Source organism: Lampetra planeri, chromosome 18 (genome assembly GCF_965212315.1).
Source record: "Lampetra planeri chromosome 18, kcLamPlan1.2.h2, whole genome shotgun sequence".
NCBI classification, from domain to species: Eukaryota; Metazoa; Chordata; class Hyperoartia; order Petromyzontiformes; family Petromyzontidae; genus Lampetra; species Lampetra planeri.
Window position 1 is genome coordinate 3,846,333 of NC_136124.1, and position 23,218 is coordinate 3,869,550.

The window sequence follows — 23,218 nt, forward strand, 5'->3', positions numbered from 1 at the left end:
TAGAGCCTTAACACTTTTTTGAGGCTGCTGTTAGCGAGTAGCACCTATGAAGGTCGGCACAGCACACGAGGGGGTGGGTGACCATCACGCCCGGCCACCTTTGTCTTCTTAGTGGCGATGTTTACACACTGCACCTGGTACTCATTTTGAGGCTGAGCCGACTTAGGGGAGGCCCAAGACCGGTTAGATAATCGTCACTGTTGTTGGCTGTGAGCGGTAATCGAACTCGGGTCGCCGGGTTCGTAGCAGAGCACGCTTACCACCACACGCACAAAAAACAAACGCTGTCTGCAGAGTTATATAAAATAAAATTGGAACTTTGGGCCAGTTTATGGGCTGAATTATTTTCATCAATTAGTTTATTGAACGGGGCATACCCATGCGCAGAAACGAAATGGCTCGGGAGTAACCGGACCTCTGTGTTAGCAAGCATTTACTTCTAGAGCAAAATATTAGCTTGAGCGTGTCAGTGAGAACAAGACGCGAGATTCAACGGCCCGTGGTTTCTGCCGAGGAGCAACGAGGCTGGAATATACACCTCGCATAAGTTCTATTTTTTGGGGGGGGGACTGGGGAGGAAAAGAAGTGGTTGATAAAAGTCACGATATTAGATTATTTATTGACGTATTACGTTTTGGCCTTGAAAAAAATGAGGTCCTTGTTTCACCTGACCCCACAAAAGCGAGTCGGCTAACGTGAGTAAGTTGCATAAATCAGGGGCAGGAATGCAAAACATCGGTGTTGATGCATAATCCATGCATTCCAAATTTAATTTGTGCTTTAAACAGCTCTCTCGTTTCTTTTTCTCCAGGAGTTGGGTTTCGGTCTCGCCGGTGGCCCATACAGCTGCTCTGTTTCACGGCTAGGGGTCTGTTTATCGCGAGCGGCACAACACATGCTCATGATCGGCAGATCCGATATACGCCGGCGGCACGCTGGCACGGAGCGCTGAACACACTGCCCTGCCCTTTTCGAGGGGCGCTCGTTGGCCGACGAGCTGTCCAAGTGGCCGGCGTAAGTAAATACAAAAACAACAACGGCCCGTCACCGGCACACATTCGCTAGCACCTACGAAGGCCGACCACGGTGCACGAGCGGGTAGGTGGCCAGCACCACGCCCGGACGCATTTTGTCTCCGCAGTGGCGGTGTTTACACACACCGCAGCTGGTACTCATATTTGAGGCTGAGTCGACCTAAGGGGAGGCCCAGGACCGGTTCAGATGATCGCCACTGTGGATGGTCGCGAGCGGTGATCGAATTCGGGTCGCCGGGTTCGTAGTGCAGCGCGCTAACCGCTACAACCATAACATCACTGCCAACATCACTACCACCGACACCAAAATCACCACCACCACTGCTATGACCACGACTGCAACTGCTGCTACCACTGCCCCCACCTTCACTGCCACGGCCCTACATCACCACTGTCACTGCTGTTATTACCACAATCACCATCAAGACCGCTATCACCACTGCCAATCCCACCGCCCCTATCACCAGAAGTTATCATCATTAGAACGATCATCATCATGACCACTATCACGACTACCTCCACCATCATCGCAACGACCACTGCCACCATCATGACCACTACCTGACCACTGCTACCGTCACTTCTACCACTACCACAGCCAACACCACGAGCACTTTGACCAACGTCACCACCACGACCGCTATGGCCAGCTCCACCACTGTTAACACTGCGAACACTGCCATCACTTCAACCAATACCACCATCATGACCACCACCACTAGCATTCTTACTTCAGCCATTTCCCCTGCTTGTGATACCCCCCCCAAATAAGGAGCAGCGTTTGTCAGGCCACACTGCACAGCAGATGTGAGACTGAGCATTCGCACGGCTGCTAAGGCTCCCACCGTGCCTCGGCAGGTGCTCACAGACTGCACAAATCAAAGCCTGCAGAGAGATCGTACGCACATCGACGGATGTCTGTTTGTCTGTGAGCTCCGCAAGCAGCATCTTGGATCGGTTCATATCGCTACGGCCCTTTTTGTTCCCTTTAAATTATTCGATGCTGCGTCTCTTTCAGCGAATATTGTGTTCGGTCACTCTGGCGATTGCTTGGAATTTTGATGACACAATATGTAAAGCAGTGGACTCCAATGCAGAGATGTGTTTTTGTTTTGTTAAGTAGCTCAGCAGCAGCAGGGAGCAGGTGAGGCAAGAAAGCGGGCACCAGGCCTGTAAACTATGGCATCGATTCACCGATTTTAATGTATCCGTACTCTCGCAATATATTCATCGAGGAACGTGCGCTTTTAAGGTTTCAAATTATGCATTCATTCAGTCTCGTTTGGAATTGATTCAGGTGATTCCTGCGGCCTCGAGGGGCGCGACACCGGAGCGATGTAACAAAACATTTAACGAAGCGGCACATTCTGGCTCCGGAAACACACCTCGTGCTCATCCGCGAAATTTCCCCGAGGGGGCGGGGGGGTGCAAATCGTTACAGCCCCAGTTGTTGTCTCCAAAGAGCAAGCTACTGCCAGCGTGAGGCCATCAGCAGGAGGCCGGAGACCGTTGGGATTCTAGATATGAAGCTTTCGTGACTGCAAGGATTCATATTCTTAGGTTTTTTCGGTAAAGTCACGTAAGAAAAAAACGACATGACTTTAACGAAAAAACCTAAGAATATGAACCGTTGGGATTGACCACGTGGCGTTCAGGGGGTGGGGTGGGGGGGGGCAGCGTAGAGGTGCCGGCGGTATCGGGGAGCGTCGGGTTGGCAGGGAGGGGGTTATGTAGAAAGGGGGGAGCGGCGCCCTTAAAGAGTGATCGTGGATTTGCCTCCAGGGCTCCATTTACCTTTTCGGCTGGGGTTTCGGTCGGACCGTGGCGGCTTCTCCCCGCTTGGGCCTGCGCACACGGACGGACGCGCCGATTGCGCATCTCAGCTGCGGCGTCGCGTTTTTGACGCCGTGGGTCCCAATGCGATGGGTTGAACGGGGGGACGGGGCAGTCGTCGCTAAGTCGTCAATGGGCCACTGTTCCGAATGTTCCTCCAGGGGTCGAGATCCATCGCACCCAAACAGGCCCCCTGGATAAGGCACGGGGCCACATCATCGGTGCACGATTACCTGCAGGCACCGGGTTGGGCATGGGCGTCCCCTCTGGTGAACCCACGTTGGGTCGGCTTTTGTTCCAGATCCGGCTTTTGCTCCAGATCCAGCTTTTGTTCCAGATCCGGCTTTTGTTCCAGATCCGGCTTTTGTTCCAGATCCGGCTTTTGTTCCAGATCCGGCTTTGTTCCAGATCCGGCTTTTGTTTCGGATCCGGCATTTTTTCCAGATACAGGTTCTGTTCCAGATCTGGATTTTGTTCCAGATCTGGCTTTTGTTTCGAATTCGGCCTTTGTTCCAGATCCGGCTTTTGTTCCAGATCCGGCTTTTGTTCCGGATCTGACTCCGTCACTCGAGCGCAGGGCAACATGAGTCAGAAGGTCTGGGCAAAGACGACGAGCCACGTGCCCGAACAGGGCCCAGAGGGCCGAAGGCCCTCTATGTTGGGGAGACCAATGTGGGATGGGACGGTGGTATTTGTGACGAAGTCACAAATTATATGGGGAGCCCCCCCCCCACCCCGTGTATAATCCCCCTTCCCCTGCCCCCTCCTCCTCCTCTTCTTCTTCATGGCGCAGCGGGCACCTGGGTTTGTTTGGGCTGTAGGCCCGCGGTGCAGTTGCAGCGCCTGCACGCTTGATGGCTACACCGCTGGCGCGAGCCTCTTCGCCCGGCAGTGCTGCTGCAGCGTTCTCCGTTTGTTGGGAACGTTGCCCTCGTCGTGATTTGAACGCCGATGGCGACGTTAAACAAAAAGAGAACTCATCGATTCCTTGCCCCGAGGGTTTTTGTTTATAATATTTGGTAGAGCAGTGCCCGTGAATGAATAGGACAATGTTTAAATGCTGGTGCGTTATGATTTTTTTTGTGGTTCACTTATGTGAAAAGGGTAATTAATTAATTAAGTGATGATAAAATGCCGTGTGACCGTGTGGTATTGTGAGAATGTCATTTGGATTTTTTTAAATAGTCAGGCCGCATTTTTTAAAATTAATAATAATATTATGACTTTGGCAAGCGCAATACAAAAAAATACATTTCAACGCTTGATCCTGGGGCAAAAAATCGCAGCTGCTGAGTGAAATTTTATCACCTTGAAAAACACATTCAGCCATATCCATTGTTTACACGCTCTTGCAAAAATGTTTATCCGAAATACACCAGAATCCCTGCACGAGTCACGGCGTAGAGCTCCCATGATTATGATCAATTCGTAAAATGTGAGCGGTGCGAACGTAATGTACGCTTCAAAGTATGAGCCATCTGAACCTTAAAGCACAAATAGTTCTAACTTGCAGCGCTGGCAGCATAAAAACGCGAGCTAAACGTTGGTATTTGGCACAACGTTGATGTCTGCTGAGCGATGAGCGTGTTATAAAAGTACTCGATACAGTGTGGAAATAAATATCTATAAGTATATATGTATAAATAAATACATATCCTTTCGTTCCATCTTTCCACGAAAACATTTAAAAGATTTCAGTCCATCCCCCGCTGACATTTTAGAATGATTTTGACCGGCAAAATTTATTTCAGCGAACAAACAGTGTGCTAGCTTAGATTTCCTGGGTCTCATCAGCAGGCAGGCTCTCTAAACAAGGTGTTGACGCCAGTCCAGAGTTTGTTTGCTTAAATAAATGTTGCTGGTTCGTGTAAGATTAGAAGGCCATTAGGCCGAGAGTCTAAAAGAACAACTTTTTATTTTCTGTGTTGGGCTGAACATTGGAAGTTTATTTGTTTCACTATCTGGAATGTCCTGCTGTAGTGCTGAGTGAGTTTTCACTCAGTGAAACGTTTATATGCTTGCAAACGCCGTAATAGATTCCATCGTGAAGCCTCGTGACGTGCCATTGTAGAAACAGCATTTTCCATCATTAAGCGACGCGTTGGGTTAATCGTTGGTTTGGTTACACAGACGGCAGTCACAATGTACTCGGTAGAATCTCACGATATGTGTTTAACAACATTCTACGGTGATCTGCATATTGCCTAAAATCAGATGAATAGTATAGTGAGAATATACGTTCCCCTTTCTGGCAATAAAACAGGTGTTAGGATTATTCCAACACCAAATAGACACCACACATTGCAAAGCGTCGTCTTGTTGCTGGCAAAAAAAAACACAATGTCCCATAGATAATAAGCAACATGCACGAAACAAAGAGCAAAGCATAATTACGCGCAACATCTGACCGCAAAATCTCGTGGCACCTGTGCACTTGGGCAGCTTGTTTTTGACGGACGAGCCACCCACGGGCCTGCCGTCCGGCGTAACGCACCAGCAGTAGCCCGTGAAGCTGTGACACTGCACCTGCGGGGGGATGAGTGGGAGGCGAGGGAACGGAGACCCGGCAGCGTCAGTCTGCGGTGGGTGGCATCGTCCCCCCCTCCAGCATTCGTCACGGAGGCTGAGCGAGCGGCGTGTGGGATCTCGTGCAGAAATCTGTGGTGTGTACTCAAGACGTCTGGTCGACATGGAAGAGTAGGCCAAATACCTTATCGAGCGGCTCTGGAGCTTCTACGAGTGGAGGCCCTTCCGTGAGCAGCGGCGTGAGTTAAGCAATTGCAGGGCTGCGCCGTTACCTTTTACACAGCGGCCGTGTGATTAAAAATTAATCAAATGTTTGTTTGTTAGAAGAAAAAAAAAATGTTTATAGCAAAGGGTCAAGGACAGAGCAAAGAAGTGGATCTGAAAGGCACTGCAGAAAGTGGGTTTCACAACGCATCTGCTCTGAGCATTGAATGTTATCTCCTGGTGTCCTGGCACTCTCTTCCCCCACGTGGAATTAAAAAACAACCAACCCAAACTCTGAAACAACTCTGCCACATATCCCAGCGTGGCGTTGGATCCTCCTCCTCCTGAAAAGTGAGCCCCAAGACTCGGCGGCGAGGCTTTGTCTGCTTAAATAAGAAATTAGACCGAGGTTTGTTCGCCGCCTGCTTTCGACTTGCGGCACTTGACCTGCTTTTCTGTGTTAAACTCGTGGTGAGCGGCGCGGCACGCCGGGCCCACGTTGGCACCGTGTCGACGAGGCCGCGCGCCAAAACTACACACGCAACAAAGTATTCCAGATTGGTGCAATAAATCTCTGGCCGTTTTGTGGCGCGTCTCTCTTGAATCCAGAGAGAGAGAGAGAGAAAAATGTTTGCTATGCTGAAAGAAATAAAATAAAAACTTTTGCATAACAACATTTTTCGAACAAAATTTTAAGACCAGGAGGTCTATACATGTCAGAATGAATCTTTGTAGTTTCGCGGTTTTGCTTGTTTAAATGTTTCAGCCAGGCACGGGGGTGATGGGTGGTGGGGTGATGTGGGGGCCTGTTGTTGCGTATTTTGTGTGGCCTGTCCGTGTGCGCACATAACAGGGTAAAGGTGCGGCCCTGCAATTACTTAACTCACACCACTGTTGTTGGACGGACCTCCACTTAGGGAATAGTTTTAAAGAGTCCCTCGAGACTCAAACGGATATTTTGACCTAGAAAACTTTTGCCTGTAGCACACGCCACGGGATGGGGACTAGAGTCAAGGATGTAATGAATGGAATAAGATAAAGGAACAGGAAGAGGGAGGGATGCCCGGGACGGAAGTCACCACCGTGGAGCCCAATGGTAGCGAGATGTTAACTACCTCGCCTGGTATACGGAATGTCGTGGGTTAGATCCTGACCCTGACGCTTGCTGTATATTTAGAGTTTGTGTCTTCTCCCCATGGTCACGTGGCTTTTTCTCTGGGTCCACTGGTTTATCCCTCCACATTTAGAATCAACATGCGTTTAGAGTGTATGGTTGATATAAATGGCTGCATGATCAGCCACTTCGTTGCGCTATCATTTGTAGCTAGGTCGCTGCTTCTGACAAAGAGCCATATCGCTCAGTGGGTTTTACCTGGTAAAACAAAAAATAGTCCACAAGATAGACAAGTAAGGCATTGCTCAAGATGAGCACGAGGAAGAAAGAATTGCCAGGCAGGAACTGGACGAAGGGGAGAAGGATTGACTGGGCCAATATATCGGAGATGACAGGGTGATGATGATGAAAGGGTGATGATGATGAGGATAGGGGTGGGAAGAGAGGGAAGGAGGAGAAGGATGGAGCAAGCAGAAGTGAATCGTACGGAGCAGAGTCTGTTTTCATAGGGGGCGGGGAGAAGGGAGGGATTTAAAGTGGGTGTGGTCACACAAGTCACGTGATTCACAGAACGCTTGTGATTTAAATATATGTATATGTGTGCAGATATATATAATATCAAGGTGGTAAGGGCACTGCGTTACAGATTCCCGAGTATGCACCATCACCCCCACCACCACCACGATCACCACCACCACCAATGCTGTCACCACTGCCATGATCACCACCATCACCGCCACCACCACCAATGCCGCCACCACCGCCACAATAAACCACCACCACTGCCGCCACCATCACTGCACGGTTGGCTACGTACGGCACGAAAAATGTTCAACATACCTACATACATATCTACACCTCACTCCCTCTCTCGCCAGCCGTCGCCCCCCACCATCTTCAGACTCGCAACAAACCCGTACGATCCGTGAAAATTTGACCCCGACCCAACGCCCACTCCCTGCTCTAAAGGGATTTACAACCAACTGGGAGGCCAGTGTTTTTAAATACTTTTTGGGGGGGGAGAGGGGGGGGGCATTTTACACAAAAAAAAGGACGAGAAGAGTTTGCGTTCTGCTTGCAAGGGAGCCGCTGGGGTTCCATGGCTCTGTGCCAGCGGCCCCCCGCGGGGGAGGGGGGGGGACTCACACAGACACCCTTGTGTGCCCCCCCCCTTCCACCACCTCCACCACCACCGAAGGGGGCTGTGTACGCAATATCGACTGCTGTGGCGGCAATTAACATGTTATTGCCACATCCAAATTACATCGCTGATGATTCAACTCCTACGGTATGCAATAAGCCAACGGCTTTTTTTCGCCTGGAATTTAGATTTTTTTTTTCAGTGGGAATAACGTTCCCGCAATTCCAATGGGGGGGAGGGGGAGGGGTGTTTATTTATTACGGAGTAATTAATTTGTTTATGACTGCACCGCTGATGCTACGAGAGAGAATAAATCGTGTGATGCTTCACGATCGTTATGACAGCTTTACTTTCCTCTGCTGAAAATCAAAACGTAAAAAAACTCCCGTATGATGGGTCTGACCGTCAGCATGTTTGCCGTTACAAACGAATCAAATGTAAAAGTTTACAACAAAAATGCCTTCGTAAGATTTGTCGCGGGTGTTGTGTGTGTTTTCTTGGTCGCTTTCGTTTCCATTTTCACTCCCAGAAAGCACGATGGGACTCTTTGACTCCCATCGTCTCCTTCACCCCAGCCGTTAACAACTTTGCTCAATGCAAAGAAACGTGTCAACCCTCGTCGATTACAGCTTGAACAAAGAGTGCTGTTTGTTGCTGGCCCGCGAGACACTTGCACGCCTTTGTGCCTGTGCTCAGTCGGCAAACCGCGCAAAAGTAATGCATAAACACGTATTTTATTTTATAATATTATTATTAAATTACTTTATTTCTACCTAGGTGACTTTACCGAAAGAACCAAAGCGCATATATTCCTGCAGTCACGAAAGCTTCAAATCAAGATTGAACACGTATTTCATTTGACGCTCTTATTTAACGCGTGGCTTTTGAAATCCCAAAGGAACTGCGGGCCACCGCAGTGCACGAGACAGAGAGCCCAGCATCTGCCCCTCACGCCACAGCGGAGAAGGCCGGGCGCGCTAGACCACGTCGCCTCTCATTCACCGTGCACACGGCTGAGTGTGCGTGGCTCGCTGACTGAGCTCTTGTATTCGTTTGAACTCGGTGCACCCCCCGCTGCACGTTAACAGTATGGGCATTTTGATAGCTGCATTGGGGCGCATTCAGAGCCTCAGTCGAGCAGTGTGTTTCAATACGGGAGGAGGGGTGGACACAACATTCACTGGAATCTCTTCGACAAATTACGATTCGCTGGAACGGCTAACAGGCAGGAGTTTAAAAAAAAAATCTTATTAAAGCAACCAAATTACTGTTGCTGTAATTTAGTTTCTGTAATCGCTTCTTAAAACCTGATTGAATAATAAATTGCCTAATTCGATTAGTGCTTTGAAAGGGCCGTGTTGTGTTATCTGGCGATGTGTTTTCTCCGTGGCGTCGCGGTTTAAGTGGCGCCCGCGCGTCTGCGAGATGAACGCGCGGCGGGACGCTGGACGTCACCGGACCCAAGAGCGGTCAACAGCGGCGATGGCAAAGGGCGCCTTCGCGTGGCCCATTCCGTTCGGTGAGAAGTCACGACTCATAATCAAGTTTTTGGGTGTTAGATCGCGTTATTTATAAATGTGTCGTAACCCTCCACCACCCGACACGGCCAATCAGTAAAAAAAGTGTCACGTTGACAAAAGACAAATAGTTCACTGCTTTAGCCCACCGGTGTGTTGAAGCGTGAAAGCACAACATTTACAATTTTTGAGTACGACGTTTCGCTGGTAATTGCATCATCGGGCAATTCGCCACGACTGGTGCCATCGTCAGCCCGGTGAGCGAACATCGATCGACGGTCTCCCCACGGTCTCCGTGGCTGCAAACAACAACTTCCAGGTCCTCAAATGCTTCGTTTGAAGCGTCATCTTAAGCAACATATTTCTCACTCCCTTTTTGTCAGTCCACTGCTGGATGAGGGCCTCCCCACGCTGTTGCGAGTCGTGCGGGCGTATTTGACCATACTTCACCACACTGGTTAGTGTGGGTCCCGTGAAGGCGGCTGACGCAACTCGATTCCTTTTAACCGTGCCGAGGTCTCGGGATACCAGACTGTGTTCTCGCGTCCGCGCCGTGTTCAACCACTGCTCCTGCTGGTCAAAATACTTGCCCAAAGTTCTTATTGCCACCTTGCTCGAATTCAAGAAAGACTTTTTTCTTATCTATTACATCTTAAATTAGTGCTCTTTTGTTTCCTGGCCGCTTGGTATTTTTGGGCATTCTAGGCTCGTACTTATCTACCGTGATTATCACAAAAAAATGCGAAGGAATTCAATTTGAGAGGTGAGTAATTACCAAAGGCCCAGGTCATAGGTCACAGCACATGCATCAAATCGTGTTATAAATGTCCGCTCATGTTCAGGGAAACGCTGCAGCTACTATGGTATATACACATATAAGTAATGAGAAGAAGAATGATTTTGCTTTGATCGAGCGCCCTACACACCGGAGCTTCTCGAAGCACTTCGTATCTCATCTCACCTCATCACATTTAAAAGGGCACCCCCAGTGGCAGCTGTCCCTGTGGGTACCAGGTGACCCAGCACCTGGCCGGCAAACGTGGTGTTAATCTGCTAGTAAAGGCGAGGGTGATGATTGTTACGTGCAATCCCAATGAAATCATACGCTGGTCACTTTTGAATTTGACAGATTCGGAGCCTGGGACCGGGCACGCACGCTGGCACACGCTTTGCGAATGGCGTCGCGGGATCGTTAACGTCCGCTGCGTAGCAGACGGCACAGAGTATTATCCTGGTCATTCCACCTGCAGTCATGATCAGGGTGGCCACTGGGTACGAAAAGTGGTACCTCTCAAAATAGGTGGCGAATATGCTACCGTTCGACCGTGTCACCGCCCCATACATCACATTACAATTAATATAAATAAAAACAATATTCACGATGGCAGTTTCAGCAACGGATTCTCGAATCAATCTGTGCAGATACTTTGAGTGTTACCCTACAGTACGCGTGGGCACTGTTGGATACTCCACTTTCATCCCGCACTGCAAAACACTCACGAATGTAATTGGCCTCACGTTCCCAAAAGAGTCTTGAGAACCCTTTTTTGCCAGAATCAAGATGATGAGAAATGGGTCCCATAGATGTAACTGCTCGGGGTGAGCTATTGACTTTTTGACATTTGCATTGCCTCTGTCGTTCTCTGGTCAAACACTGGTGTTGAGACAATGGCATCGAGGAGGATGTCTCTGGTGTAGGCCATTCATTTTCAAGGACAATGCATCTATTGTTATCGTAGCATGCTTGTGCGCATGTTTTACCACACGCAGACTTGATGATGCCTTGTGATAGAGGTGTCTATTTAGTGTTTGAACATCTCAACTCCTCCTGTATATTTGCTGCAAAGGGTAAAGCCTGTTCTTGTTTTTTCATAGTCTTCACAAGCGTGAGGCTTTCTTGGATAAATATCAAAGACTGTTCTCATTGTTGTTGCTATTATTATTACAACGGAACGGTGACCCCCCCCCCCCCAAGAAAAATAACACTTCAACGAAACATGCAAGGAGTGAATTGTTACATCCATATGAAATACTATAACAGCTGGTTATATAGTGTCCCGTGTTTGCACTTTTGGATCTGTTTTTTTTACGCGTTTTGTTTCTGTCACTGCAGCAGGAAACCCCGTGGCGAGAGGAAAACCTATAGGCAATGCACATGCATGGTTTAGCAAATGTATACTTAACTCACTAATCTTTTAACAAGAGTTAATAGAGCAGCAACAATGCACGGTGCAAATTAATCTACCATTTTAAATATGTGTGTGTGTGGTGGACGGGTGCCCAGAAATTCCCCAGACCGCTGCTGCTGCTGCTGTTGCTGCTGCTGCTGCTGTTGCTGCTGCTGCTGTTGCTGCTGCTGCTGCTATTGCTGCTGCTGCTGCTGCTGTTGCTGCTGCTGCTGTTGCTGCTGCTGCTGTTGCTGCTGTTGCTGCTGTTGCTGTTGCTGCTGCTGCTGCTTCCTCATCATTTTTACGGAAGACTTCAGAGAGCCACACTCGCGAGTGCACGTAATGGGAACAACAAAAAACCCACGAAACAAATGAAGGAGAGGCTACGGAAGGAGACGAGGCTGCGTGGGGAAGAGTTAATGAACGACGTGGTGTGAAGAGGTAGAAGGAATCGATTGGAATTGCGCGCGATAATGACACGATAATGACACGATAATGACACGGCAAGGAAGCTATAAGCAGAGACGTGATGAGACCGGCGGCGTGAGACCGAGCGGCAGAGGTGGACGATAAGGAGGACGGGGGATGAAGTCCGTGAAGAAATCAGAAAAGTGCACACTGCGATGGATTTGCTGAAACGGCAGCTAGAGACTCGAGGAGGAGCGAGGACATTAGAAACCGCGCCTCCGATATGGCTACGTGCGGTGCGAAAAAAGTTCAACATACTTAGGTATGCACAAACCAACCGGGGATACGAAGAGTTGTCGACAAAGCGAGGGAAGCGAGACCGAGGCGGCCTTGGTCCGTGTGGTGTGCGCAGTGAGGAGGGGGACATTACGAGCGGAGTTTTGAAAAACAGAGATTCTAGGCAGGCGAGGAGGAGGATGAAAACAACGATGCGATGGAAGGATTTCTTATACAGGTGACATGAACGTTGCTGGGATGTGTGTATGTTGAACTTCTTTCGCGCTGTACGTTGCCATCACGGGTACGGGGGGATGGACAACAAACTAAACAAAAAAAAGCAGATATAAGCAAATGAGAGTTCAATCTAGATATAAAAAAAAAAATGGGATGACAAATGGAAGAGTATTTGGCTGCTAAACATTTCCACGTGATAAGCCACTTTGTCGAGATATAAGTCGTGGCCAGGTCGCTTCTAAATAAAAATCTACGTAGCTCAGTGGCTCTTACCTGGTTACAAAAAAATGTGTTTAGTTAGGAAGGTGTGTGGGGTGTGGGTGGGATGTCGCTTGTGGGCGGGTGGGTGGTGGGTGGGTGGCAGGGGGGAGGGAGAGGCATTTGAGGAAGACTCGGAACGGCCGACCCCAGAGCGATGCGAAGAAGACGAAGAAGGAGGTTGATCTTCTTGGTTCTTTCGGTAAAGTCACGTAGAAGGGAAATAATAAAATAATACAAATAAAACATAATACAATAATTCTCTGAAGTCTGAAGTTCAGACGCTGTCTTTCCGACAGACCTGTTCTTCACCCGAGGACGGCTGCTTGCGTTGTGGCCGAAACGTCGTGAGAATTATTTTATTATCTTTTATTTTTACTATTTTATTATTTCCCTTCTACGTGACTTTACCGAAAGAACCAAGAAGATGAAGATGTTTCTTGTTCATGTTTTTGTTTGTTGCGGTTGCACCCGATTCAAAATAAAATATTTTATTATCTTTAATTTTTACTATTTTATTATTTACCTTCTACGTGACTTTACCGAAAGAACCAAGACGATGAATCCCTGCAGTCACGAAAGCTTTAAATCGAAAGGAGGTTGATGATGAGCGGAGGGTGCAGGTGGCACGTGTGTGTGGCCGACGCACTCACCTGTGCGTAGGTGCCGTCCTCGCTGCACTCGGGCACGAAGACTCCCTCCTGCGGCTTGCGCGCCTGCTGTTGGTTGTTCGTCCGCTCCACCTGGCATCGTGAAACTTCTGTGCACAAAGGCCCCCCCCCCCCCCCCCACGAGCGGGGCACGCACCCCCATTAGTCGCGGCGACCCCCCCGCCCCCTCCATCTGACCCCAATCGCTCCCCCCCTCCCCCCTCTGTTCCCACCGCGTTTGCAAACGGCGGCGTAGGGGACGAGGGGGCAACAGAGGGGGGGGGGGGGAGGGGAGCGAGCGGCTGGAACGACTCGCGTGGACGGCTTTGGTAGCTGGCTGCTTTGGTCAGAATATCAGAAGGGCATTCGAAAAACTTTGGCGCAATTTGCGCTTTGCAGAGCAGCGTTTAGGGCCATTTGGGCCTGGACTCATCGAGCGTGACGTAATGCGTTTGAAATTCTGTCGGCCGGCGCATATTGGCGAGTGCCAAGAGCATGAAAGCCGCCAGTCTGTCACGCTGACCGCCTTTCGGTTGAAAATATTGATCTTGAAAGCGTGTCTTGCAAACGTTTTATTTAGTTTTCTTACAACACACCTTGAGTTTGGGTAATTTTTCTCATTTGAATATTTAAACAGATTTGTTAAATAGAGTTAGTGCATGTGTGTGGCAGGGGGTGGGGGGGGGGAGTGGTGGCGCAGTGGTTAGCGCGCTGCGCTACGAACCTGGTGACCCGAGTTCGATTCCCGCTCACGACCATCGCCGTTGACGATTATCAGAACCGATCCTGGGCTTCGCCTCGGTCAACTCAGCCTCATACGAGTGCCTGGTGCGATGTGTAAACATCGTCACTCGGGAGACAAAGGCGGTCGGGCGTGATTGCTGACCTCCCACGCCCTTCTGTGCCGTGCCGGCCTTCATCGGTGCTTGCTAAAGTTAAAACTATACAGGCGGATCTTTGTCTTAATTATCATCAAATCAGGAAACTGCTTAATAGCCACATTGACGACTTTGGAAAGCCCATCGATGGTTATGTAGTCGCACTTTTGCGCGCACATTGGATTCACGGTTACCCATTCATCTTCCCACGTGCGTACAACGACTCGAACGAGTTACTGACAGCCAACTGCGTATATGACGCATTAAGCCAGGCAAATTATCCTTGGGGTTGGAAACGCGTTTTGTTGCAATAGACAGATGTCTGAGAACCAATAGAACGAGGAGGAGGAGGAGGAGAAAAATAAATAAACGTAAGGTCTAAGGTAATCGGTGGCGAGCTGTCAGCGGCTTTAACGGTTGGACTGTGGAGCACACGCATTCATTTTTTTTTGTCGCTATGCCATAATCCCCACGTGCCGAATCGGGCTCCGCGCTGCGAATGTTGGCGACGCGTGGACTTCGGGTAACGCTTCTCTTTCATCGTTGTTGTCGCGAGCACTCAGAAATCGCTTAATGACTTCGTCCCCAACAAAGGTGCCTCGTATACAATCGCATTGTGCAGCACGTGCCACACGCGCCCCGTTGTATTGGGCTAAACACAGCGCATTTTTTCACGGCGGCTCTTACGTACCGAGAGCTGTTTTTGTCTCTCCGCGCCAGCGCGCTGTCTGGCTCAAGCCGCGCGGTCAATCAGCCCACGCTGCCAATTTCATACCTCAATAACGTACCTACTGTTCTGGGAGCCTGGCTGGCCCCTAATGCAAAATTTCGCGCCGTGATGCCGAAAAGTCGAGGCGTTCTTGTGCGGCGCACGGGCGAGGATGGAGAGAAATGGAGAGGAGGGGGGGGGGCGACTTCAGCGAAGTGGGCACGAAGCCATTGGGGGGGAGCTTTTTTTTTTAACGCCTTTTCACATTTATTACCTTGCAAATCATTCCCTATGCGCTTGTCCCAGTGCGCAGCGTAAAAATGAAGTAACTGGCACCGTGCAGGAATTGGGGGAATATTAGACATGACACAGGAACGGCTGGCTGGCTGAAGCCAAATAAAAAAAAAATATTTTAGGTCTCCGTAAAAGTAAAAAAAGAAAAGGGGGCATTTGAGACGCTTCTCGCGACCTCGCGAGCCTGCCTCGCGAATTTTTTTTTTCTTTCTAAAAACACTGCCCGCGTTGTGCACTCGGGGAATAAAAAATCCGCTGTGCTCGTGCATTTTGTGAGAATGAGGTGAGACGCGAGGACACGGCTTTCGCGAAGAGGCCCGAGGCGCGTCGCGTCGCGATGGCGCTCACGACGCGGACGAGCCTCTGAGCGCTGGGGTGGCCGCGTCGTGAGCGCGCCACGCGGGTTCGTCACTCTTGTCTTACTGGTGCGTCGCCCGAGCCGCTTGCATTTTCTTTCTCTCGTTCTCTCGCTCGCTCGCTCCTCACTCACCCGACATTGCGTAAATGTCGCTTGGCGCGGCTGTCATTGCTTGTGATAGCGATGATGATGATAATGATAATAGGAGTCGAGCGTGAGTTGTCCCCACGCGTCTTTGTGATGATACAGACTGAATCGGACCCGGTGATGGTTATGATGATTCGGTGATGATGGTGATTTTTCAGCCTTTGGGTAAAATTTATGTCAGGTTTTAGTCAATGAACTGTACACCAACGTCTTGGTGCAAATTTCTACAAAGCAGCAAAATGTATTATAATATACCTGCAGAAAAGAATGTCAACATCAAGAATATGATTCCCATATTGGTTACAGTGGGTTTGTTTGTTTGTTTCACGTAAGTTTGGCCAAAGCAAAATAATTCTAACTTAAAAACTTAAATTACATTTACTTTTTGCCAAGACGCCTGGCAACAAACCTCCTTCTCTTGCCAGCATCGCAACCAAACCCTTCAGCGGGTTGCGATTTTCACAAGCGTGATTTATTTTTTATTTTTTAGAGAGAAAAAAATAACGTGATTTTTTTTTCTATCCTTAATTTGTTTACAAATGTATCGCGTGTTAATGCACCGTGCGTTTCGCGCCAACGAAAGCATAATTACTGCGGCTGAAAATGCGTGGGCGGCCGCTTTAAGCTGCCCACACATTGCTAGGGAGCACGGCTTGAGTTTCTGCATCAGCGGAGTCGTGTCACTGCCCACCGCGGTCTTGTCAGCCACACCGAGGGACACACGCGGTTAGTGGCGAGCAAAGAGGGAGCGGTAACCAGCCCACCTTCAAACCCCCGTCGTCGTCATCATCGTTATAACTGTCGAATTCTGCTAAGAATCTCGAGGTCCAATTCGTAAAATGTGTATTTAATGCGTGTTTTTATTTAATTCTAATGCTATTCCAGTCGTGCTATGGGTGACAAGTCACACGACGACGTTTCCTTTCAGATCTCTCTTGCAAAGCATATACGTCCATGGAGGCGGATATCACAGAGAGCTACCTCTGAGATTCGCGACCTCTGCTCTACACAGTAGGAGGGGTCAGTACTTCACCACCCACTCCGCCACCGAGGGTAACATTTGTCACGTGACTTGCGAACCGATATTTCGACCCCCAACCCCCCCCCCCCCCATTTTTTTTTATACAGCCAAAATTAAGTGCGAAACCAAATTGCACGTGAAGTCATTGGTAACTTCACAGCAACATGAAAACTCGATTGGCTCAACCACAGCCAACACGCATGGATTCCAACCCAGAATCTCGACGGTGCCAGCTCAACGCTCTGCCCATCGATGCCACCTGGCCATCACCCCACTTGGTGGAATGTGTCACGTGAGTGGCAGTGGCAGGCCAACACTCGTGATGCAATGAGAAATATTACTGGTAGGAACCTCCTGGTTACACCAGCCCACAGGGGGTTATTGTGTCCGTCCGTCCGTCGTGCATCCAAAAATGGGAGGGGTGGGGCTGGGTGGAGAGGGGAGGGGAGGGTGGGGAGGGGCTGGGTGGGGAGGGGCTGGGTGGGGTGTGGGAGAGGTGGGGCTGGGAGGGGCTGTGTGGGGAGGGTGGGGAGAGGCTGGGTGGGGAGGGGCTGGGTGGGGAGGGTGGGACTGGGTGGGGCTGGGTGGGGAGGGGCTGGTCACCCCGTGGTGCTCTTATAAAACTCAACGTTTAACCTACTCACGCCGGTTTTTGCCCGCCCTCACAGTTGGCCATATTTGCGGAATACACCACGCTGCCGTTGACCCTGGCCATTGACCGAGCAATCCAACGTTCCTACCAGCTCCCTCCGCAGGAATGTGTTAAGGCTGTCCCTAAAACTAAACTGAACTATTTTTTTCATTTATTTTACCAGGTAAGGCCCACTGAGCTATATATCTCTTTGATCCGAAGCGACCTGGCCACAAATGATTATCTTAAGTGTCAAGTTGATCGCATCGCTTGCTTGCACCTTGTGCATTTGGTAGAGAATCGACCCTCGTCTCACATTCACGAATCATTTCGTATATTTTGAGCGCCAGAATGCATCGCTACACGCCCACTCTACTCACCCTGCCACCCAGGCTGCTGCAGGTGAATGTACGGAAGCTGTTTATGACTGGCACAGGTGTATTGCACCTGTGCCAATGAGTCTACCGGTGGCGCAGGAGTCAGATCACAAAGCCAGCGATCCATTAAAACATGTGTTCAAGTCCTGGCTCCAGTCTCTTATGATTCAACTGGTTTCTCGATTGTACCGAGCTGATGGTCTCTTACTTTCGGTTGGCCATTGGACAAAGACGGTCACTGCATCGCGCGCTTTCACACGCATGTCTGCGGCCGTCTGGAATGCTCTTCCTTCCGATATTAGGAAGCAACTGGAGCTTTGCACTTTTGAATACGGTTTGAAAACTCATTTTTTTAGAAATGTTTTTTGTATTTAATTTGTTGTTCTTCCCCCGCACCTCCGATTAGCACGGTTCGCTACGTACGGTGCGAAAGAAGTTCAACATAATGACATATTTATGGATTAAAATCGTAATATGAAATTGGGGTTGTCACTTAATTTCACTGAATTTTAGCTCTGAAAATGTTTTTTACGCTTTGATTGACATGTGACAAACACTCTTTGCAGGGCAATATAAAGTGTGGGCTCCTCTTGTGGATAAAGAGGACCATTGTGTGTATGTTGAACTTCTTTCGCAATGTACGTAGCCAACCGTGCTGACTGGAGGTGCGGACTAAGAGGTAGTTCTGAGACATCATCTTCCGCGACGGCTCTCTGACTAACACATGGCAGTGGCCTGCTCACTGTAAGAGTCTCGGACAGAAATGTGTTGATGGCACAAATTGTAATGTTACAACGGTGGCCAGATGTTAACTACCTCGCTTGGTATACAGGAGGCCTTAGGTTCGAACCCGACCCTGATGCTTGTTTATTTGGAGTTTGCATGTTCTCCCCGTGGCCGTGTGGATTCCCTGCACCTCCGCTTATAACGGTTGGCTACGCACAGCGCGAAATAAGTTAAACATACGTACAATATATAGCCGCGATCCATATATCGATACCCCACTGATTTCTCACGACCCTCTGACTTCTCAACAGGTGAGCGACTTACGTGACAGCGATGGCTTCATTCTTAATTTCATCTTGCAGCGGAGAGAGTTACAATATTGAATGAGTGCAATGAGATTAGAGGATGACGTTTATAGGCTTGGAATTCAAATGTCATTTAAAACTAAACTATTTTAATTTTACCATTTAAGGCCCACTGAGCTATATAGCGCTTCTTTTATCCCGAGCTATTACTTTAGTGGGAGTGTCTCTAAATATATAATTTTGAACTTGTAATCAAAGGCAAAAGTAATGATATGAATACGTAACAATGTATACGCTGACAAATAAAATGGTGATCGCGTGGATTTTTATCCGGGTCCTCATCTGGTTTTTTCCCTCCACATTTACAAATATGCATTTCGAGTATTTGGCTGCTATATATTTTCCACGTTCTATTAAACTTTGTTGAGCTATAATTTGTGCCCAGGTCGCTTCTGAAAAAAACCTATCTAGCTCAGTGGGCCTTACCTGCTAAAATGAAATAAATGCTCAAGTTCATTTGAATACACACCGCAGCATTTACCAGCGCGGTCGCTAGGCCCAAACCGCGAACCTTCGCAAACACTCGGCGACATCTCTCCCAAAGATGGCGACACACACACAGCGCACGGTGGGTGGGGTGGGGGGGTGGGTGGGTGAAGGTGGGGGAGGGCAGTGAAGGGAGTGGGGGGTAGCGCACCTTTGCACCTGCCCCGGTGCGCCACCTCGAGTGTCGCCTCGCGGCACTTGGCGCGCTGGAAGTCGCAGCGGCTGTCGTAGGTGCGTCCGTCGGAGCCGCAGAGGGCGCGGCGAGCCAGCGCCTGCGCCGTGCACTCGAGACGACACTCGGCCTCGCGCTCGCCGTCCCCGATCAGGAACTGAGCGGTGGGACGACAGCGGCCGGGCAATGTCATCTGCGGTTCATCGTTGGCATCGTCGTCGTCGTCGTTGTCAATCGTCAGCGATCGCTATTGTTGTTGTCAACATTGATGTCATCGTCATCATCATGATCGTCACCCTTTTGGGTTTAGTTTGTTGACCTTTTCCCGCTTCTCCGATTGGCACAGTTGACCATGTACGGTGCGAAAGAAGTTCCACATACTGTACGTACATGTATTGTCAGCATTATTGTCTTCGTCATCAATGTCATCATCGTCATCATCATTGTCATCATTGCCATCGTCACTGTCATTATGAATCCTCATCGTCATCATCATTGTCATCATTGCCATCGTCACTGTCATTGTGAATCGTCATCATTATTGTCAGCATGACGTATGGATGTACGTTGAACTTCTTTCACACCGTACGTAACCAAGCTGTGATAATCGGAGGTGCGAGCTAATTGAAGGTGCGATAATCATCATTATTGTCATAATCATGCCATCATGAGATCAATTTCCATTCATATTTGTTGTCACCATCATCACTCTTATTATCATCATCATCATCAAATCACATTTTCATCATCATAATCTTTCATTGTTATTCAGGATTTTTCGTATTTACTTGGAAAATGAACGGTAGCCACCGGGTCGATATGGCGACGTTGGCATCGTAGCTGACGCATGGCTCGGTGTTAGGCGGTTCGTGTGAACGGCTTAATTTAAATCTTCGCTCTTATCGATGCCGTCGTAACTTATTTTCATTATTAAAAAAACTACCGTCATGTTGCCAAACACTCCTTATTTAGAGAATGGATTGGAAGAAAAAAAAGAGAAATTGGCCGAATATCTTAATGCAGGACCCTCTTGAAAATGAGTCTTAAGGCTGAGGTTTTGGTGAATAAAGGACATTCTGCTTATCATTATTTTCATCATCATTTTATCTGGTAGTAAATGCTGCTATTGCTCTGCAGTGGTCTCAGGAAGAAAAAAAACACATACAACTCCTTAAATACCAATACTCTATTGATGCCGGCAATAATTTTGTTAGATTGTAATGCCGTCATCATCGGTCATGATTCTATCCACGACGGGATAAAGCCCTCCCCAAGCCGTTGTCATCTCTCATGGTCCTGCAATCTATCAATCCATCCAGCGCCTGCACACGAGCTGACGATGCTGCAGCAACATCAACTCCACAACACGTGTGCCAGGCTATGTGCACTTTAAGGCCACGTGAAGTGTAGAACGCAAGGTGGTCACGTGACGCACCCGTGTGCCATGGTTTGACTGTCTCGGTTGATGGCATTTCCAACATTTTTTTGTATCCAATAGCCCGCAAAACGACTGGGGCGCCAACTCCATTTGGGTGGCTATTTTGTGGCATCGGTTGCTAGCAACGTGGAGCTGTCGCCACCTTTCATTTACCTTTTATGACGGGGGTGGGGTTGGGGGAGGTATTCCGATGAAAAATGGGTCATTGTCAAAAATCGAAATGAATCCCTGTCATATTCTTGATTTTACCGAAAGAACCAAGAATATGAATCCCTGCAGTCACGAAAGCTTTACATCAAAAATAATCGCTGTCACTTTACACCTGCCTCTAACACCAGTCAGGTGCTCGTACGCGCTGACTGTGCACCTCCGTCCACGTTAGCTGCGGGTCGCCGCGTTGTTTACGTGCAACGGGTCGCCGCGTTGTTTACGTGCAACGGGTCGCCGCGTTGTTTACGTGCAACGGGTCGCCGCGTTGTTTACGTGCAACGGGTCGCCGCGTTGTTTACGTGCAACGGGTCGCCGCGTTGTTTACGTGCAACAGGTCGCCGCGTTGTTTACGTGCAACGGATCGCCGCGTTGTTTACGTGCAACGGGTCGCCGCGTTGTTTACGTGCAACGGGTCGCCGCGTTGTTTACGTGCAACAGGTCGCCGCGTTGTTTACGTGCAACGGGTCGCCGCGTTGTTTACGTGCAACGGGTCGCCGCGTTGTTTACGTGCAACGGGTCGCCGCGTTGTTTACGTGCAACAGGTCGCCGCGTTGTTTAGGTGCAACGGGTCGCCGCGTTGTTTACGTGCAACGGGTCGCCGCGTTGTTTACGTGCAACAGGTCGCCGCGTTGTTTACGTGCAACGGGTCGCCGCGTTGTTTACGTGCAACGGGTCGCCGCGTTGTTTACGTGCAACGGATCGCCGCGTTGTTTAGGTGCAACAGGTCGCCGCGTTGTTTAGGTGCAACAGGTCGCCGCGTTGTTTAGGTGCAACAGGTCGCCGCGTTGTTTACGTGCAACAGGTCGCCGCGTTGTTTACGTGCAACAGGTCGCCGCGTTGTTTACGTGCAACAGGTCGCCGCGTTGTTTACGTGCAACAGGTCGCCGCGTTGTTTACGTGCAACAGATCGCCGCGTTGTTTACGTGCAACAGATCGCCGCGTTGTTTACGTGCAACAGGTCGCCGCGTTGTTTACGTGCAACAGGTCGCCGCGTTGTTTACGTGCAACAGGTCGCCGCGTTGTTTACGTGCAACAGATCGCCGCGTTGTTTACGTGCAACAGATCGCCGCGTTGTTTACGTGCAACAGGTCGCCGCGTTGTTTACGTGCAACAGGTCGCCGCGTTGTTTACGTGCAACAGGTCGCCGCGTTGTTTACGTGCAACAGGTCGCCGCGTTGTTTACGTGCAACAGATCGCCGCGTTGTTTACGTGCAACAGGTCGCCGCGTTGTTTACGTGCAACGGGTCGCCGCGTTGTTTACGTGCAACGGGTCGCCGCGTTGTTTACGTGCAACAGGTCGCCGCGTTGTTTACGTGCAACAGATCGCCGCGTTGTTTACGTGCAACAGGTCGCCGCGTTGTTTACGTGCAACAGGTCGCCGCTTTGTTTACGTGCAACAGGTCGCCGCGTTGTTTACGTGCAACAGGTCGCCGCGTTGTTTACGTGCAACAGGTCGCCGCGTTGTTTAGGTGCAACAGGTCGCCGCGTTGTTTACGTGCAACAGGTCGCCGCTTTGTTTACGTGCAACAGGTCGCCGCGTTGTTTACGTGCAACAGGTCGCCGCGTTGTTTACGTGCAACAGATCGCCGCGTTGTTTACGTGCAACAGGTCGCCGCGTTGTTTACGTGCAACAGGTCGCCGCTTTGTTTACGTGCAACAGGTCGCCGCGTTGTTTACGTGCAACAGGTCGCCGCGTTGTTTAGGTGCAACAGGTCGCCGCGTTGTTTAGGTGCAACAGGTCGCCGCGTTGTTTAGGTGCAACAGGTCGCCGCGTTGTTTAGGTGCAACAGGTCGCCGCGTTGTTTAGGTGCAACAGGTCGCCGCGTTGTTTAGGTGCAACAGGTCGCCGCGTTGTTTAGGTGCAACAGGTCGCCGCGTTGTTTACGTGCAACAGGTCGCCGCGTTGTTTAGGTGCAACAGGTCGCCGCGTTGTTTAGGTGCAACAGGTCGCCGCGTTGTTTAGGTGCAACGGATCGCCGCGTTGTTTACGTGCAAAACAGGTCGCCGCGTTGTTTACTTGCAACAGATCGCCGCGTTGTT

The 23,218-nt window shown here is 49.7% G+C and overlaps 1 protein-coding gene across 8 annotated transcripts in view; it reads right to left on the bottom strand.

Moving 5' to 3' along the window:
• Positions 1-23,218, bottom strand: part of LOC144723508 (SPARC-related modular calcium-binding protein 1-like) — a 67,720-nt gene that overhangs the window by 36,839 nt on the left and 7,663 nt on the right. For 7 of the 8 annotated variants that reach the window (XM_078602319.1, XM_078602317.1, XM_078602316.1 and 4 more), the window contains exons 2-5: positions 19,510-19,687; positions 13,370-13,476; positions 5,294-5,393; positions 2,829-2,879 (exon numbers count right to left, since the gene is read on the bottom strand). In XM_078602319.1, coding sequence (XP_078458445.1) covers positions 2,829-2,879; positions 5,294-5,393; positions 13,370-13,476; positions 19,510-19,687 — 436 coding nt within the window. The remainder of the gene's footprint in view (positions 1-2,828; positions 2,880-5,293; positions 5,394-13,369; positions 13,477-19,509; positions 19,688-23,218) is intronic. The other variant, XM_078602315.1, reaches the window with a different exon arrangement.